Source organism: Aythya marila, assembly GCF_965140915.1.
Source record: "Aythya marila genome assembly, chromosome: 4".
NCBI classification, from domain to species: Eukaryota; Metazoa; Chordata; class Aves; order Anseriformes; family Anatidae; genus Aythya; species Aythya marila.
In genome coordinates, this window is record NC_139045.1 from 29,528,302 (window position 1) to 29,549,338 (window position 21,037).

At 36.8% G+C, this 21,037-nt stretch overlaps 1 protein-coding gene across 5 annotated transcripts in view; it reads right to left on the reverse strand.

Moving 5' to 3' along the window:
- RAPGEF2 (Rap guanine nucleotide exchange factor 2) overlaps positions 1-21,037 on the reverse strand; it is a 181,444-nt gene that overhangs the window by 73,583 nt on the left and 86,824 nt on the right. For all 5 annotated transcript variants that reach the window (XM_082759345.1, XM_082759344.1, XM_082759342.1 and 2 more), the window contains exons 5-6: positions 13,806-13,881; positions 11,151-11,318 (exon numbers count right to left, since the gene is read on the reverse strand). In XM_082759345.1, the coding sequence (XP_082615471.1) occupies positions 11,151-11,318; positions 13,806-13,881 (244 nt within the window). The remainder of the gene's footprint in view (positions 1-11,150; positions 11,319-13,805; positions 13,882-21,037) is intronic.

Sequence of the window (21,037 nt, forward strand, 5' to 3'; positions counted from 1 at the left end):
CATTCCCTCTAGAACTCCGAGAACTTTAAATAAAACTCTGTTGCATAAAGGAAAATTACCACATTTATTGTACAGGGTGAATTATTATGACTAAAATACCATTTCACTGATAAACCAACAGCATTCATCAAACTTTTTAGTTGCTAAAACTGTGGCATCATCATTACACTGATGTTCACCACACCACTGGCGACACCAAAGCAACAGTTACAGTGGACCGACGTGTGCTGTTTTGATAACACATTTACTCATGTTACAGACCATTTGAACAAATGCCCTTCTGTTGAGCTGTTGCTGCAGATGAACCTATAATCCGGATCTTTAAAATAATGACAAGCCCGGAGCAGGCAGGCTGGTGCCTCAGCTGGGTGGATGTGCCGCAGACTGCCACTCTTCCCTGTGACTGCAGACTGATTTGTCACCTTCTGTGCACAGCTCTGGTGGCAGGAAAGCAAAGTTTCTGTTCACTCCTGCTTTGAGATCGATGGCACGCAAAAATTCTTTTAAAGTACTTGCCATCAAATTGTCTCTTCCGCTATGTGACAATTATATTAAAACAGACATGAAGAAAAACTGTAGCTGATGGATACTCATTCCAAATGTGGCAGTGGCCCATTTTCAGAGCATCAAAATCACCTTACAAAGCCTACTTGACCAAAGGCCCAGCACTGTAACAGAGCACAGAGAAACTTTTCTCTGGACACCGTATTTAATTACTCTTTAATTCTCTCTCTATATATTAAAAAAAAAAATAAAAAATGAACACATTTTGTGTTCCTACAACATTATGGTCTCATGTGTTAAGTCTTATTTGTAAGATGGAAAATATTTTTACCATGCATCTTTACAAAGTAACTTTATAATGTGATGGTTAACTAATTTACCTGTTTTTCATAAAGCAAAGGGTTATCGGTTACATAAGCCTAAAGTTTAATGCAGTTAACACACCTTTAAAAGCACATGTTATCATTCCTTAATGCTAAGAATTAGACATTGAAATTTGAGGTATTAATGACTCCAGTTGGCAGAACTGTTACAGATTAGTTTCCTTAACTGTGTAAAGTACTTTAGGAGTGGAAAACGCAGTCTGATAGTACAGCTGAAGTTCTTCTCACCGCTCACAAAAATTTCTCACTTTGGTGTAAGAGTTTAAAATAATGTTAATCAAATCAAAGAACAAGAAAATGTGCCTTCTGCTTTTAAACTGTGGAAAAAAAAAAAAAAAAAAAAGCACAAAACCCAAAAAGCAAACACTCTTCCAAGGTCAAGAATGATGACACATCTGGCAAGGCCCCTTTTCCAGGTCTAAACAATACCATGACATCCGTACCTGCTTGGGCAGAGGTTCACTACTGAGATACAAATATCCTTACTAGCTCGGTGAGGAGAAAGAAAAAAAAGAAAAAAAAAAAATCAGAGAAAAACCTCGTATCGTGTCCATACCAATTTCACAGCAGGAATTCCAGGGACATGGGTTCATTTATGTGGGGTGCGCCCAAAATTTCATACTGTTCTCTGTGCAGGAAAACTTTAATTAAGACAGATAATTGTATACCTCTTCCACATGTATCCTACCACTGCATCATTAAAGGTAAGAACAAACCTCAGGTATTTTTCTGAGGTCAGTTAACTGCCCAAATTGTGGCCCATTATGTTCTTCACCAGTCCCACTGTGTCCTGTAACAGTTATTTACAACAAGCTGGCATGTTCGAACTGCAGTGATGCTTCTTCTGGCACATAATTCAATGCAACAGAGACCACCAGGGCATGGGAACAATTATTTAATGTTCTGGTATTAGACACTAATGGATTAAAAACAAACAAAACCCAGATTTTTTCCCAATCTCCTCTAAATACTAGCTGTTTATTGTGGTGGGTTTATTTTGTTTCTTTGTTGTTGTTCGTTGCGAGATTTTGGCAGGTTATTCTTGCCAATAACTAGTAGAAGGTTATTTTTCCTTTAAGCAAACTGCTTTCTAACACTTATTCTTACATTTACTTCGAAGCTTTAAAAGAAAATCTGAAACTCTCATTACTGTGTTCTCAAAGTGCAAACACATACTGGAACTGGCAAAAAAAAAAAAAAAAAAAAAAAAAAAAGCCTTTTCTACTAGGTTTCCAGATCCCCCAATAATGGAAATCGTGTGTCGTTTTTGCTGCCATATATGATGTCAAGTCCTTTCTGTCCATCCTCCTGTTTTTTGGACATCTCCTAAGGTAACTAACTATGTATTGTTGGCATTTTAAGGAAGTTGAACTTTGAAAGGGCTGGGTGCGGTAACAGAGGATTTCCATTCACTTCAAATATTTGGTAGAAGGAAATAAGTTTTGTTTTTCTCTCCAGCCACAATTTTATCCAGGGAGAATCTCCCTGGAGCCTATTCCAGGGGTTCCCAATTAAAATCAGCATTACAAAAAAAAAAAAAAAAAAAAAAAAAAAAAAAAAAAAAAAAAAAAACACCACAGTTTAGCAGTGTAAGATCATTTTCTTTTTGGAGAACTCTATCCTCTTGTCCCTGCGTATCTTCCCTTGTGTAATATACACCATGCACTATCATATTCTGAGATCTCTGTACTCTAGCAACTGTATAGAAATATTTATCCAGATCTTTCACTTACATCAGTAACAAATACCATACAACTTCAACTGTCCCTTATTTTTAAGAAATAATTGTCAAAATGACCCAAATTATTTTGAGAGAAAAAGTCAAAAAACATTACACCTTTCAAAGAGAGACCTAAGTATAAATTTCTACGAAACATTCAGCATTATTTCCACATAGAGAAGTTGCAAGTTGTACAAAGTTTCAAACGCATGGAAGTCTAAGCTACGTTAAACTCACTATACGCAACTTTCTTCTAATTTACTGTCACTATTCTGATTTACTTCTACAATTCAATGCTTAAGATTTGAGTCACTAAACCAGCAGCCAGGAGCTGCAGTTTACAGTTCCTGTTTGATAACTAAATTCTTGGATCGCTTTTAGTTTCTTCTTTTTCAAACTCATCTGATACACATCAAAACTCATGGTGGAAGGGGCACATCTGAATGTGCTGGAATAGGTTCCAACATTTGGTGGAGACATTAAGCATGACTATAATGTCAATATTTCAAAATGTGGAGAAACACTCTTGTCCCCCTCCCCCACTTGAAAAATCACAAGACCAGTTAAGGAGCCAGTCAGTGGTCTAAGACAGTGTTTGCAAATCCAAAATAGAAAGTGAAAGAACAACTCATCTGCTGGATTTGCAACAATCCATCTTTCCCATTTTCAATTCTATATATACTTTCTTAGTTGCTCAGGATACCTAAACTACTTTTACCAGCTTTGAATGCACTCAAAATAATAATTTTAAAAGATTCAAATCAAATTCAAAAGCACCTTTACTAGTTCTCAGAAACAGAGTCTTGTGTACAGATTGACACCAAACGCTAGTAAGTTTCTCTTTAAGGCACTATGTCAAACACAGATGACATAACATACACTCAGTTACTTGGGAAAATGAACTGGCAGCTTCTTTCTATGCTTTAGTGAGCAAATATCCACATTAGGAGCATCACTCATGATGCTCATCTGTAGATAGATGCCAATACTGAAAGGATTTGTGTTGGTATTATACAAATATGATACATATGTAGGTCCATTTCCCCGTATGCACTCTATATGCAGCAATTGTTTCTAAAACAATGTTATACTAATTAAGCTATTTAAGAAATATTTAAGACTACATAGGTTTTTTTGTTTTGTTTTTAAATATTCTTCAACTCTAATCAAGTTTAAGTGGTAGAAATTCCATATGTGTGATTAGCTACATTATGCAATGATCAGTTTCAGAAAGCGTTACCAAACAATTATTTTTCTGCTGCATGAACAGCTTTCTGCTTTAATGACAAACCTCGCATTTAGTCCTATACTCTCCATATCAGAAAAGCAGTATTTTGTATAACAAAGAAGGCACATCACAACTCAGAAATACCAGAAAAACTTCACGTTATATGGGAAAATTATGCTATTATTAACCAAAGCTTCACATGCGTGTGGTCATAAAGTACTGTCAGACTCTACAAGCTGTAAACAAGACCCAGTGTCAGTAATGTATCTGAAACAATCAAACTGTCAGTAAAATTACTGACACCTCAGTTGCATAAAATATTACATAAATTGAAGTGCACTACTCTTTGAGTTTCCAAATCCAATCACAACTACAAATCCAGTTACAATATCAATGTAAGCCCTTCTAAAAGGAATGAAAGAACAGTAAATCCCAAAGGATGCATGAGCTCTGCAGCAGAGATGATGTAATATACAAAAATAGACATCCTTTGACAGAAGCTGCAAGTTGAGTAAATAACACTGCATGTCATTAATTTTGCATTAGTTTGCCAGTAAGCATTTCTAAAAGGAGGAAGATCTAACAATTTGGGTTTACTTTGGGTGCTACGCCACATAAAAAGTGTTGCTCATATACTAACAATAATACATAATATAATGAAGTACTTCAAACAGTAACATTTCCTTACAGCACAGATGAAGGAAGCAAGCAAGAGCCTGCATTTTGCCACAAAATACAGAATGTAGGGATGGGAATTACATATTGTCATGTAGCATTATCTGTGGATGTTCCCATAAAGAAATATGTAACCCTGGTACAAAAGATGTCAGCAGGCACTGCCCAAACTCTCTCAGGAATTTTGTATTTCGGGTACTACCCCACAATTTTCATATTTTCTAATGTGCCTCACTTCAAAATACCCTTTCATATATAATACAACCATACACTTCAGGAATTAGCATTACTGCACGTATTCAAAATATTACATACACAGACTAAGTACACAATTAGTATTTTGTATTACTTCCTAGTGTGATGTACAGCTTTTCACCTCATTCCAAATCATGAGGATCACCATCATGGAATAACAAGAGGAGTTGCATCATTTGAAATCACATGCTGAATTTTGCATGCTGACAAAAGCAACTGAACAAATATCCCTCCTGGTAAAAGGGCAATAACATGTGACAGCATTAATCATTTAGCCACTTTCTTTTTCAATCCATTAAGGCACAATAAATAGAATTTATTTTAAATAAGTTATTTTAAACTGAAGATTGTATCAATACAAATTAATTCATGCAAACACGTATTGTTTGTGCAAACATGCAATTAAATCGTACTTGCATATCGTGCCTCCTATAGATAATAAACTGTAAATTTAGTACAATTATGGTTTGACTATTTCTCTGCTTACATTACTGAAATGAATGTTTCAAAACCACAAACAGAACAAGTCTGGTTCTTGCTGGAACTGCTTATCTGGAACTTCTCATCTGGAAACTGTTCCAACTGATTCAAACTACAATGACTGAAATTCTATATTATTAAGACTAAGATATTAGCATCGATTTACTGTATAGAATACAATGCGTGAACAAGAATACATAGTAGCAAGGTATATCACAGTAACAGTCTACACCGTTGAGAAGCAAGCACATTACATTATTTCATGATCATTTGAAATGGTCCATGAAAAAGAACCAAAAATGTATATTATACAATATAAACAATAAACACACACACACAAAGAAGTAATTATAACATGCTGTTTTTTAACATCAAATCTTGCCCAAAATTACATTGGGCATTTCTCACGAAGTCCTGGAATAGAATCAGTACTTTCAAATTTGGACCTACTGTATTAACCACAAGAAAACACTGCTCATCATCTTATAATGCAATTTTTTGTGAATAAATGGCAATTCTGTTCCATAAAATAGAAACAACGGATATGGTTTAGTGGAGGGCTGTTAGCGTTAGGTTGGAGGTTGGACTCGATGACCTTGAGGTCTCTTCCAACCTAGGAAATTCTGTGTGATTCTGTGATATACTTTCAGTCCAGGACTTTTAGACTCTCACTAGATAATGTGAACAGAAATATCATTAGGAAAAAAGGCAAGTTTTTGCCAATGATTATTCATTACAAGGTAAGCTATAGCAAGAAGCAAGGTTCCTACAACTTGCTCATTTGCTCCTGACTTTCAAATGACCAAGTTCTAATACTTAAAAAAGCCCCCCAAAACCTCCCGCTCATCTCCTGCTCTCCTCGTTCAAATTTTCAGGTGATTCAAAAAAAATAACCAGATGTCCCCTTGTGAATCTCAAGCTGAATGGGACAAGAAAGCCACCTGAAGGTAAAGGGACCTTGTGCAGGAACCTCTCTAGCTTCGATAAGCCTGGCTGAGGCTGCACTCACAGCAGTTTTCCTAAACCTGGTAACTAATTCAAACCTGCACAGATTCTCAGACAGGAAAAGTCACACACTACCGTTTCTGTTCAGGACAGTTCACTGGTGCTTCAGCATTTTATCTACAGGCCTATCAGCACCTCTCTGAAAGTCCCCTGGTCAGCTCTGATGCTTTACCTGTAGCAAAGTGAAGACTATAGCACAGCCTTGGAGAAGCCCACAGCCTAGTTTTAGTATCAAAAAGCACAGGAGGGACAGATTATAACAAACCAAGGAGTTATAAATCACTACTTGCAACCTCTAGACCGCTAAAGAACAGCATCTCATCTTGAGCAAAGTTCTTTTTCTTTTATGAACTTCATTATCTTACACCAAATCTGTCATGCACTAGGCCTATAACCACCAGCTTGGCAACACTCAGATGTGGCAGGACCAAGTCTTCACAGAGCAGCCACAAAGCTTACTGCTGATAAGATACTGCAAGAAAAGTCCACCCTGTTTTAAACTCATCCTATAATTGACCATGCTATCTTAAATTAAAAAAAAAAAAAATCAACATAAAATAGGAAAGCTACAGTTTCTCAGGAGATCAGGCTCACCCCCTTTTCAGTCAAGTCCCTCAGAACCAAGGCTAAATCAAACAGGGTTAAATAGCCTTCAGTAAACGTACATGCAAACGACAATCCACGTTCAAAGTTAAAATACGATTCCTATTATTAAGTCAGAAGATGTTATTAAAAACAGTTTCTGAAATACAGTAAGAACAAGCAACAAAGTTATTTTCTATCAAAAAAGATCTCAACAAGGTTTTCCAGATTCAAGTAAAAACAGCTTGGCCTGAACTTATCAGAACAAATACATTTTACCAAAGTAAAAATGATGTCAAAAAGGACATCATGTTATTTCAATACATAATGAAGTTTGTATTTTCTTCTCCCTAGAAATCTCAATTTTCAGATTTCAATTTTCCAATTTCCCCCCTAGAAATCTCATTATTTCAAACTTCAAGCTGTAGGGTAAATTATCAAAACATTATGAAGTACTTCAAATTCATATCATAACTTGAGGAGTACATTATCACTACTAGCCATAATGTTTTATGGACTCACATTCCACTGAAAAACTGGTGAATGCTGATCTCAAGGAACTGAGTTCCTACACAGAAGGTACCATACTTACTGAACAACGAGTTTCAGCACAGAAGTCAATGCCTATGATACTAGAACCATATTGAAATCTAATCCTTTGAAGTCATTCAAAGGAATTAACTGAGCAACGTGATATGAAAGAAACTTTTGAAGTAAATATCTTTCCTAATTAAATACCAGAAAAATTGACCAAAGTGATATTTGAGGGAAAGGAAAAATTCTGGAGGTAAAGAAAACAGTTTTGTTTTCAGTTCTTTGCATCACAAGAAATTTCTCAATGCGTAACAGTGGAGACATTTAATAGCTTGACAAGACACATTCTTATCAAATGTTGGATTTGGTGGATGCTTAGTATTTATTTATTTTGGCATGGACAAATGCAATTTAAGTGCCAAAGATGAGATTCAGATCCTCAAATTTCTTTGATTGCATTTGAGATCTGATGTTAGTCAAAACTGTACTTTATGTGTTTTGGTGCCATTCCAAAATACTTTATTCACTCGGGCACACTTTCCTCCCTTAACTTGGCAAGCCTGTGCCCAGTCCTTTAGCCTTTCAAAAAATGGTCACATTATACTTCGGTAGGAGTCTATAAAATCTGACTGCTTTTTACCACATCGGTACACATCACCAGAAAAAAAAAAAAAAAAGCACTAGTCACTTTTGCAAGCATGTATTTTTGTGCTCATGTTGTCACACTCCATTTCCCTGTTCTAGGGACAAAGGTACAAAACAGCTACAAGGGTCCTTATTTCTGGAAGCAGAAATCAAAGATTAAGTCCTCTATGTCATAGAAGAGATGCATAAGTAAAATGTCTGTCAATTACTATTTCATGTGTATCCTTTGCTTATTAATCTGTTTTTGCTAAATCACATGACAGCAAAGCAAGGAAGAAAGGTCAAACAGACTAGGCAAGAGGTATTGTGCTGTCACCAAACTCCACACTTACTCCACATTTTGAATATTATAGTGAAATTGCTCCAGCGTCAAAGCAAAGGCTAGGAGGCACTTTTAGCCGGAACATTGCATCAGCATCAACACATCACACTGCAAACCCACAAGTACATTGTTATTGGACCATACACAGTAAGTTACAATACCTGAGGTTTAGTGCATTCCTGTGAGCCAAAATGAAATGAATGCCATATAGGAGGAAAGGAAAAGATGAACATTATCAGACATGCCATAGTACATTCCACCACTATGAAGATAATGCTAAAATCATGTTAGTGAGGGCCCGCTGTCCCCTACATGTTGGCTTCGTGTGCAGAAAGCCATGCCACAACCAAGAGCACTGCATTTAACTTCTTGAAAAGCACAGCCATGCATTTCCATTTAAGATAGTTTAATACTTCCCTCTGCATTTTCATAAAACTTTCCTCAGAAAACACTTTCTGAAGAAAAACATTCAGAAACTACTGGAAATAAAGTATTAATAATTTAATCAACAAAAAGTTCATACTACATGGTAACTAAAGATTAGAAAATAAAACAAAAAAAGAAAACTACACATTCGATGATAATTTTGAGAATGCTATCAAAGCAGCTGTATTGAGTCTCACGTATCTAACACCTAAACCAGAACCCATCCACAATGAAGAGCAAACCTGAACACAAATCCATTGTATTCATCCATTTTCAGTCTGCCCTTTGTCATTATTTACCGCAATACCTGTACATTTACATTTTTAATGCTGCTTAGATTATTCAGAAGTAGAACCGAAGATGAGACCTTGACAGATGCTGACCAATGGATAGATGGGTGACAAGACCTCAAGATCTGTTCTACAGCGTGCTTTGAATTCCTATGTGTTTCTAACACATCCGCTTTCTTTAGTTGATTTTTCCAAAAATTAAGACTAAAAAAATATAACGTCAAGGGACAGGAAATAGGAAGGGAGAAAAGACAATGCAGTCTTTAACACGTGGTTGAAGCAATAGAAAAGGAATTGGTAATAGAAGTGAATGGGAGAACAATGTATATAAGATCACCAAATACTGTAAAAATAGAAGGGAATGGGCCAGCATGGAGACAGTCTTTACTACACTGTAAAACTCATTTGAGTTTTGTTTGACTCAATATTTGCTTTGAAAAAAAAGCAGAGTGAGTCGTATACATCATATTACATTTTTAAAGCAACATTTGACTGAAATTATTGCAAATTTTACAGTTTATTTGGCAATCTCTTCCAACTCAATATGAAATCCCTCTGCAATGAATTTGCCAACACATACACAAAATCATTATGAACTCACACAACAAAATGGTACACAATGGGCTTTTGCTCTTAGTACTGAAGTTAAACTTGGAAAAACTCATTATGTATACCTAAAGTGAAATTTATACAACAGGCATGGACCTACCAATGCAAATGGCACTGTGTGTAATCTAAATATTACCCTTCGTATTAGATAAAAAAAAAAAAAAATCACACTAGAATGGCTTACTAAGCTCTTTACACATCTAACATCAACAGAAAAATTCTTCCTGTGCTTGTAACTCCTACAAAGCACAATTCCACATTTTTATTTTTTCAAAAAACAAATCAGTAGGATGTTTCATCTTCAAACCAAGTGAACTGGCTCAATCCGTAATAAATTTAGAAGCAATTAAAACAGCACTGAAAATTAAACCATTAAAAGCTGTTGTATAAACAAAAAAACAAATTGTTGGCATAAGACGTAATCATTCAACTCATGAGGAAAAGCCTGTATAATTAACAGGAGATGTAATCAAACATCTACAGACTTACAGACACACATTGAATATACAGGGAACTGGCAAACAAATCAAGGAATAAGGATAAAGGAAAAATGGAAAAAGCCTACAACTCTGCATTGGATCAGAGAAGGTATTTTAGAAACTAAAGTTCTAATCCTGCAAATTTATATGCATGTGGCTTACATTGTGCAAAACTGAGCCAAATGAACTCACTGAGATTAAATATGCACAAAGTTATTTATGCCCATGCCTTTACAGTTCTTGCAGATTTGGGGGCTTAAGCAATCAAGTGCGAGTCAAAGACAAACAGCTTTTCCAGTACTTTGCTTACATCTGTAATCAATACCAAACATTAATCTAGGAGAGCTTTTCCCAATTTGAAAGTTATGTAACAAAACATTTTGTAGAGTAACAATTATTATTTTGATCCCAAGAGAAAGCCTGCAAGCCTTCAATATATAAGATTACTCAAAATACGTGTAAAAGAAAGCAAGTAAAATGACCAAGTGATCTCCCTGATGAAGGAGAGACTATGTAGCTCACTGAAACCAAGTATATAAAAGGCTCTTGAGGCAGACCATCAATAAAGGTTAATTTGACAATTAAGTTCTGGATTCCAAGAAGAAATAACAGAATTAATCCAAGAATTTGGTCTACTGCAACGCAGTACAGTCCTTTTCAGGCAACAACTGTTATCATATACATGAATGAGCACTTCATCAACTGACCAATAGCACTGTACACTATTTGTGCTGAAACCTATAATCAAAAAGAAATTAGAACACAGTTTCTTTCACAATTCCAAGTAGTGATTCGAATGCTAAGAAATAATGCATGACAATCACAGTCAAAAAAAACACTTTCAACTCAGAACTAAGACATAAGCCAATGGAGCCAAATTCACAATATTTTAAGGGGAAACTCCCCAGCAAAAACACCCATCTTCAAAAATACCAGCACTTATAGCCATTTTGACTTTTATTTTCAACAGTTTTACTGTTTATGTTGTTGTGAAACAAATACAGGCAGCTTACCGTATGGTAGCCTCTAGGTAGAGGTGGCTTCCCCACAGGATAAGGATCAACAGTATCAATAATTGTTTGTCGCTCCCCTTTTTGGTTGATTTTCCTAAATCTCCTTCGAGATTGCCTATGAGAAGCTTGGCGCTGAAAATATTCTTCATTTTCATCCATATAATCAACCTATAATAGATGCAAGCAAGTGTCATTTCCCAAAAGAAATAAAACTGTTCCTCCATGTTAGAAACAAATCCTATTTCAAATGGAAAAAAAAAAAAAAAAAAAAAAAAGGCAGTTCACTGTTTCTTGCATTTTCTGCATTGCAAAGAGCAAAGCCATTACTAAAACAAAAAAGAAAATCAAATGCCCAGAGGGACAAAAAAAAAATAAAAAATTATTGCTACAAACAGAAGCACTGAGTATGACCATTTTTGGAAAAAATGTTTCCTCCCTCCCCTCTCAATTCTTCTCTTGCACAGATATAAACACTTCACCACATTTTTGAAAAGAAAACTTGTATGGGACAGCACTTGGTAGTTTTCCTACTGACTTACGTTTGTCCCTTGGGATCTTTCCTAACCATCATATGGCAAAGGCTTTGCTCTTCAGTAGGCAGCACTGTTTAGTATTATTTACTTCAATATTTTGAGAGCATATAAAAAGCAAATCTAACAGACTGGATCTACATAAAACCAAATCATTTCAAAATAAGAGCAGGAAGAATAAAAATAACAATTAGGTATATGCTAATATAAAGCTAGGCTTCTAATTTTAAGATTCTTCAAAAGGCATAGTCCTAAGCTACTACACAATAGCACACCGTAAAGGAAATTTTTGAACTGAGAATTCTGGTTTTCCTGAAAGAGAACAATCTTTTTGTAGTAATTTGGCTGAAAGTGACCATCTCTTCTGCGTTCATCCTACTAACAGAAACCTTACTCTACACTAACAGGGAAATGAGAAAAAAAAAAAAAAAAAATCAGCACTGGCTATACATGGGATTCAGTTAACTCATTTTTCAGTTCCGATCTACTCTGCAGGGTTAAACTGTATTTCTGAAGATGCAGAGAAGAGTTTCAGGCACCTAGCAAGGGTCCTTGGTATATTTCAATACGGAAAAGAAATAGACAAAAACTCCCAAGATATTGCAACGAATCCACCAGAAGTGGATATTTGTCAGCTCATGTCACTAAACATAATTTTCAGCATAACAATGGGGAGGGAGGGGACACAGACACGGACAGATGACGGGGACACACAAATACAGTTTCTGGTTTTCCAGGAGATGGTAACAGTGTCTGTTTGTACAGAAGCTTCCTACTTTTATCTTCCTCTTTAGTCAGCTTCTTTCCATATGCCCCTTCTTTGTATCCCTCTTCCTCACAACTTATTGAGGTAGCAATGCACAAGATAGGCAGACGTGCATATAACTACACCAGCTAAGTAGTACCCCTCCATCCAGAAAACAAACCTGGGACAATACGACATTTCCTGGACCTGTGGTCAGATACCAGTTACACAAGCTGGCAAGGTAAATCAGGGGGCCAGTACAGGGTGATAATAATGGGCTGCTGTTGAATAATTTAGCCGCTTCTAAACAAAGTAGAATTGCCGACAGCTTTAGGGATAAGGAAAAAGTGATTTGCATTTCTCACACTTGCCTTCTATGTCTCTCGCTGTATTGAATTAAATTCATAAGATAGTTTTCTGAGGTAGAATTGGAAGGAGGGATATGACCCAAAGGTGACAAAAAGCTACCATTATACAAACAGCTTTATCTGTTTAAAGTGAGATCAAAGTGCTTAGAACCTACAAAATCATGCCTGCATTTACAAGAAGGGAAGTTAAAGTACTTTTTAAGAGTTAAAATTAAGTAACTTCTCTCTTCTGTAAGCCTAAAGCTATACTATAACTTCCTGGGCTTCTCCAAGATTTATAAAAACTGTCACTTTTTAGGAAAATGTTTAATGTCACAGTCTATATTTGAACTAAGATCTATACATGGCTTAGTAGTTGTCACACCAGTACTGTGAAATGATCACTATCTCAGCAACACAGCAAAAAGCTTTCAGCTTACTGACTGTGCATTTGTTCACATGATGGACCCTCAAATGAGGACTAAAAAATCATGAGCCCATGAGCCTTCAAGGATGGATGCTGTTCTGCCACTGGACTACAGCAGACACCACTAACAAAATAACTCATGTAGAGAAGTTGGCAGTACCTTAAAATATTCAAACTGTTTCCTAAAACCTCACAGTTGAAAATAAATTTAATTCAGTCAAACAATTATTTAAACTAACTAGAGTTTAATACTGTAAAGCATTTACACTTACCAATGAGTGAGGCAGCATTCAAAACAAAAACAAAAAAAAACTAATCCACTATTCTGCTAGCAAAAAGCAAACTACAGTTTTACAAGGAAACTGCAAAAGCAAATGTAACAACAGTATAAAAAAAGATGCCTTTATCACTCCATTGAAGTATACGTGCAAGAAAAGGCAAGAAAGTTATGTACGATATCTTAGATTTATAAAGCTCATATGGCAAAATAAAAGACTCTAAGTTTTATTGTAAACTGAAGTGTTACCAAAGCTGGTCTGTAAAATTACATCCTACTCTGAAAAAAAAAAAAAAAAAAAAAAAAAACTGAATAAAAAATATTCTTACCACAATCATTTCAGATGGCTCTAAAACAATGCATTCACAGCCACGCCTGAAGCTTCCTGCAGAACGCTTGCCAAAACTGAAGAACAAAAACACCTCCATCAGAACAGAAATCAGATCCACAATGCAATCCATAGGCATATTTATATTTTAAACAAATGATAAAGCATAGAAAGAATATACATACCTCTGTACAATGCAGTTCCATGTGCATGTCCTCCTACACAACTGTTACCCATGGACACCAGTGTATTTTTGATTTACATAGTTTACTAAGAGCAACTGCTAAATAATTCCATTAGCACTAAAGCAAGTGTCAGTCAAGTACTGGGTGCTTAAGATGCATGGATGATTCTGAACTACATTAGACAGTTTGGTCTAGTGTCTTCTTCTGGCATTACAGTATTAAGTTACCTAAGCCATCTCCATTTCTACAAAGAAAGCTAACTAGCACACCAAGGGAAGAATAAAAAGACTGATCAACTAAAAGAACTGATCAATAGGTCCTTTTTACTCAAAATAAATTAAGAAAATAAATATGCTGAATGTAAGAATATTCCCAAATTGATTAGATGAGGGCAAAAGTATGTTCTGCCTTTCATTATATATTCCCACCTTACTGCAACAATTAGGCATGATAATGTTTTTGCTTCCAATAAGATAAAATAGCTATTTTAGTTTCTAGTTCTGAAGTGCTTGCCTCTACTAAATGAACGTCTCTCTCTCTGCAGGCTCAACCGCAAAGAATCCATGAAATGCAGCAGCAGAGGTGCAGCGCAGAGCCAGTACATAATTCAGTGAAATACAAGCCCTCCTGTGCTAGATATGCGGTCAGGGTGGAGGAAAAGATAACCAGCTGAAGTTTGTTTCTAGAGTGTGTGCTTTTCCCTGTCCCTCTGCACCTGGCTAACTCAGATCTCTCCTGTTGCAGCCAAGACGATAGGCAACATGGTAATTCAGTTGTAGACTGCCCTTACAAACCTGCTCTGAAATTTTCTAAGAGCCAGCTTAACTACTTAGCCTCTCCCTTTCTTCAACCCGGCACTGCAGCAGGCATGGGAAACCTTCCCATGTACAGCTCTCTGGGCACGACTTCAGCTCGTCCCTACGTTCAGGGCTGATAGTGAGCTATTTGCTATGTATTGAACTTCTGAAAGTTTCCCAGGCTTTTCAAAAGCCAACTTTATTTCCTCTTATTCTCCCGTATCCATACTCCTTTCCACATTGGGTAAGTGTGTGTGGGTACCCATCTTTTCATACAAAAATAAATGAGAATGCAAGGATAAAAGACATAGGAAAAGGGTTTGAAGAACTTCAGGAGACAGTTATTACAAACCAGACTCAAAGATTTTACAATCTGAATTTTAACCAATTATGTAACGCACAGGCACAATGACGCACTTAAACTGTCAGTGAGTAACTTTTATTTATATATATATATATTTTTTTATGTATATAAATTATATGTATATATAATATTTATATGTATATATATACATATATACATATATATATACATATATATATATACACATATATATATATATATCTCACAATAAGCAAAACAGAAGAAGCTCGTACACCATTCAGATGAGCATGTCTAACCAGTTGCATGTCTGTCCCGTCTGACGATTAGTGGAAATGAACAATTTAACTCACTACCCCAAAGGCTAATCTCTTGACAACAGCACGTTTATAGCTCAAAAATAAGGCAGTCAGATATTGAAAAGAAATTCCAGCTGTGCTTATTCATCAAAATAATAATCGTGTTTAATGGTACATGGGACTTCTACAATAGAAAAAAAAAATCAGAATACTAAGCCTCTTGAAAAGAAACAGTCAATAAAGAAGTCTCTCAACAAAATGCATATTTTCCTAGAGGCAAACACATGCTTCCTTCTACAGTCCAGCAACAAAACGCAGGGTGCTCTACTCTACAATGACATCTTGAATTTTATAGAATTTCAACTACTTTTAAAGATAGCAGAAAATGAAGCCATTATCTTGATTCATTAGACCACTGAAAAAGTGACAAACTTATTTTCTTGGTCATTAACCTGATCCATAGGCACAGTTTTTCCTTAAAATCTCATGGGGAAGGGAGGGAACAGAAAAGGGAAAGTAGTTTTTCATTGATTGAAAAACAGAATAAAAAGTAAAATAAAAGTGGAGATTAGGAAGTCACTTTTTTTTTGATTTTGTAACTAAAACCACAGAAATACTTTTTTTTTTTTTTTTCTTCTTGCGGATGCTCATTCCCTCTTTGCTTGCAGCCATTAATTTTAGTCTAGAACATGCTACTACATTGTTTCTGCCAGCACATTTTCTAGCCTCACAGAAAACACCAATTTCAGCTGAAAACACATACACACCTTCCCCCCTGACAGTTTCCTCTTCTCCTATTGTTGTCTGTAAGCATCAACTTTAAACTTCTGCACTTTGCTAATCACTGCTACCATCCAAAAGTTTTGGGCTTTAGCAAAAAGAGTAGGAAGAAAAAGTAGCATTTTGGGACATCCTGTTCTACTCTTCCCAACAACTTGTTTGAATTTTAACCCTCTGCACAATGTAACAGGTAACCAACATATTATGACAGAAGGCACACATTGAATTACTGCATCAGAGAAAACTCTCCTGTTCCAGAAGCACACAAAGTCTTGCAGCAAATAACCATGTCATTGCTGTTTCACTCAGATTCCTACAACACCACAACATTTGTCAGAGCACACAGTGCACCACACATCCATGCTACCTTTGACCAAAGACCACAAAGCCCTTCATACTATAAACAAACCATAAACTTTACTAAGTATTGCATGCAAGAAGACAAGTAAATCAAGGCCAGAGAACATTTTACGTGTTGCAGGTCTCTGCCCAGACACAACATACCAGCTAAACACCATGACTTTCAAACTACTACTGAAAATACATTATCAGCGTGGAACTCACGTAACCAGTGAAAAGGAGGAATCAATCTCTTGTGGCTGCCCACTACTTTATACACCCCACGAGTGTCCAGCTCTGTCTGTGGCAGGGCATCCATCCCAGTGTTTACACACTACCTGTTACAGAGCACTACTTGGGTAACTACACGTAGTCACACAAATGTGCGATGACATGCAACTTCGAGGATACTGGATCCTGCTGGGATACTACAGCACTGCCAATCCCACTGTTTCAGTTCATAAGACTGATATCAAAGTAAGTTTTTATCAAAATTATTCTGTCAGAGCTTGGCACAAAAGCAAAAATCAAAGAGCAGTGACGCTCCTTTGCTCAAAACCCCCAGGTGCAGTAACCAGCCACTGCATGGACCACGACCTACACAGGTTGAACAGCCTGCAACCATGTGGGTAAGCACATCTTCATGGTTCTGCACCCAAACTAACAGGTTTTGCAGTCAGAACCTCTTTGAAAGTGAGAAGCAGATCCAGCCAGCTCAGTGGCAGAGCCACACAAAGCCGGTCACTGCTCTGCATCTGCGCGTCAGCCAGCCAGCTCGAGGGGTGCTGGATATGGCAAAGAAAGAGCAGCAAACAAAGCTTGTGGAAGGGCTGATGTTATCTTCACAATAGCGGCTCTGTTTTAGTAACTGCTGCTAGGTACTGTTCTCTCCAGATTTTGATGCTAGACCAGACTTACCATATAAAATCAATTAGACTGCATGTTTGGTGATAAACCTAAGTAGTCAATAGGAACACTCGCTAGGTGAAGTAAAATGTAGAAAGCCCTCATTAGCTGATTTCAAAGGACTACAGATTTGACAAATTTACTTCTTTCCTTACTATAGTGTGAACTACGATTATGAATATTTAATTTCATTAGGAAACTTAAGGTTAAACCACATTTTTTGTGTTTAAAATGCACTATATCATTTTACATCATAGGCACTTCACATCTGGCTGTATCATATTCCTTAAATCATTTCAAATCAAAATTGTCTTATTACATAAAGATAAAATCATCCTACCTAAGCCTTATTAATTTCAACTCCTAAGAACAGCTAGCTGATTTGTAGCTAAATAAGTGATGAACCTGACAGAACCCCAGTGATGTTCATAATAATTTCACCAAAGAAAGTTAAAGCAGTTTAAAGTTACCTTTGTGATGGTGGATGTCATTAGGGGATGCAGAGGTTAACAGTAATTTAGACAGCCAGAAGGCTGTTGAGTTAGGATATTGCTGCCCCACCTAAATTCCCCAAAGAACGTTGTTTTGCAGCATTTCTTCCAACACTTCTTTCCTGCTACCACGTACGTTCTGACTTGAGGCCCCCTGAGTACTAAACTTCACAGATGCTCTCCTCAGTACCTGTCCTGGAGGCAATTTCACTTCTGGAGTCCTTTTATATCACAGTTACTTTTATTTCCCATAAAGCTACTGGATGCATGATGTGAATATAAATCTACATAAAAAAAAAAAACTTAAAGACATACCAACCAATTTTATTTACAGGCTTCTATAATAAATCTCAGCACAGCAATTTTGAAAGTGGGTGATAGAAAAGGCTCTTAAAAAGGTAAATATTCTCCCCAAGCAACTACTCCCTAACTATAATTGCCAAAAGCCAAAACAACTGACAAAACATAAGTCTAATTTGCTGCTTGACTATTCAAAAGCATGATCTCTGAATAAATTCATTATCATTAAAATTTATATATATATATATATATATATATTGAAAGCAGGTGCCTTAATCCACAGAATTTCCATTTCAATGGAAGTTTCATTTCCATTCTCATGCTTTCTAAAATAAAACTTACACTGACTGTGCATGCCAGTTCCTTTCTCCATAAGTATACCTTACTATGTACATTTGTTATATTGAAGACATACGCCTCAACAAAGGACTGATGTGTACACACAGTTCACAGTGTGCTGGTTAACAGAAGACAAATTTCAAGCAAAAGCTAAGGCTTTCTGTGCTTCCCAAGTTTACATTTTAATTTTTCATTAAAAAGCCTTTACAATTATGAAACTACAATTAATACAAATTCCAGTGGCTAACAGCAAAATAAGAATAATTTAAGATCGACCTTCAAATTTATTAGGTTTACTAATTAAAAAATAAAAAGCACTTCCATTAACTGAAACATCCAAAGCTAAACATACCACATTAGTTTTCATAAGGACTTACATGTACAGACAGCCAAGAACCCGTGGGTATTTAAGGTGACTTGTTCTGCCTGCCCGTCCTTTTTACTGCTATCATGACAATGGATAACAAAGCAGTTTTCTCCAGACCTGACCCCTCCATTCCCCAGGTCCCCAGATGGCCTCGCATGCACACCGATGCTCCTTCTGATGTTCTTGGGAAGGGTGGCAGCTACCAGGCAGGATGTAATCCTGCAGCCAGCACCGTCGTCCCCTCATACTGGACCTCCACATTTCTGGTTTCACATCAGCCTAGTTCCCAAATCGAAAATTATTTCTTGGCACTGGAATGTAAACACGTTCATCAAAAGCAACATAAAATCCGAAGACAACTCCACTGACTACAAACACCAAGAGAAGGATTCTGAGCTACAAACCCTTCTTCCCTTTATTTTTGAGACCAAAGACTGGTCAGAGGAAAAACCCAGTTTGACTAGTGACGACTATTCTTGAAAAAGGATACATAAAACTTTCATTTCTTTCCCCATCATATAAGCTTTTTTACATATATATATATATATATTCACCTTGTATCAACTTACAGTAATAATTAATTCATGTATGAATTACCTGTGTTAGTGAAACAATATCTAAATTTCACAAAGAAAACTCCACAAATTATGGTGGTCATCTATACGGTCCACTACATCAACTGCAGCCATGATGTGCTCCAGCACATTTTTAAGTGCAAAACACTGTTATAGTTTCATGTTTTCCCTCCCACCAGTGCCGCAACCTCACCGGGACCAGCAGCTGCTCGCTGCCACCTGTCAGCTGCTCTCCGGTGATGCAGACACCAACACGGACAGGGTGGCTGAGCTGACAAATCCCAAGGTCAAAGCCTGATGTAATAACATTGGACTCACAAAGCCAAGAGGTTCGATTTGGTTCTAAATTCACACTAAATTCCTGGATGAAATATCATAAGCAGCATTTAATTGATGTCTAGACAGGGGAAAAAAATGGGGACTCCATTTTCTACCTGTCACGTAGCAAGACAGTAAGGGATTCAGACAAGTTCTCCCACCTTCCCCTCCTCCCCCCCAAATTAAAACCACTACTAGTTTTTATTTGTCCATAATTTAAAAATCAGCACCCTTTTAATAGCTTATTCAAACCTTCCTAGGTTTAGCTGGGTTTCACACATCAGCATGTTAGATGAGATGAAACCCAGTCTGGTTCCTCCACTCAATTCTCCCTTGCCAGGGATGAAGAGGGGAAAAAAAAAAGTTATGATTTAGAAGGGCACATACATGCACAAGTCATCCCTAGGGGAGCACTTAAGTGTTCTGAAGAAAACTAAATTTGGCATGGCCAGCTTCTGACCCCTTGGAAAAGAGGCAGAGCCTTTCATGCATGCAGAGCAGCTCTGGGAGCAGCACTCTGCTGGCAGGGAAGGCAGCGCTGGGCTTCCCCACAGTTACAGCTGCACACTGGAAGCCATGAAAGCACAGATTTGTCAACTGAAAGACAGATACGATCATTATCTTATCATTTGAACTCCTGTATAATATAGGCTGACTTCTCTGATTATCACTGCAATTAGAGCCCATCTTTTATAAGCAAGCAAGTATGTAAAAGTGAAGCCCCAAGTTGCTCCTGTGTTAAATATTATTTTAAAGTGTGATGGTCATTTGCATATCAAAACCAACAGATTCTCAGATTAATAACAGATTCAGTTATTATTACATTTATGGCTCTTTTTCAGTAGGTTCAAATACCTTCTTTACAGAAATGCTTTCCAGATGAAAGGAAAATTGAGATGTTGGCAACTGCAATGAGCTGAAAAGGCATTTGCAGACCTGTCACCGTTTTCAAATCCTGCAGACATGAGCTCACTACACAGTACGGATAAGGATGATTAGACTTCTCCAGTGTCATGTGATAACTCCGATGTTTACAGTCTCAGATACCACAGCTCCTGTATCAGTGAAGGGACTCGCTACGCCAGAGCTAAGTACATGCCACTTCAGTGTCTGGGGTGCTCAGAAGAAAGGAAAAAAGCCTCAAGCATCACTGCAGCTCTTTGCTCTGTCTGAGACACAGATTACCAGCTGTCTGTGGTGGCAGAGGAATCGTGG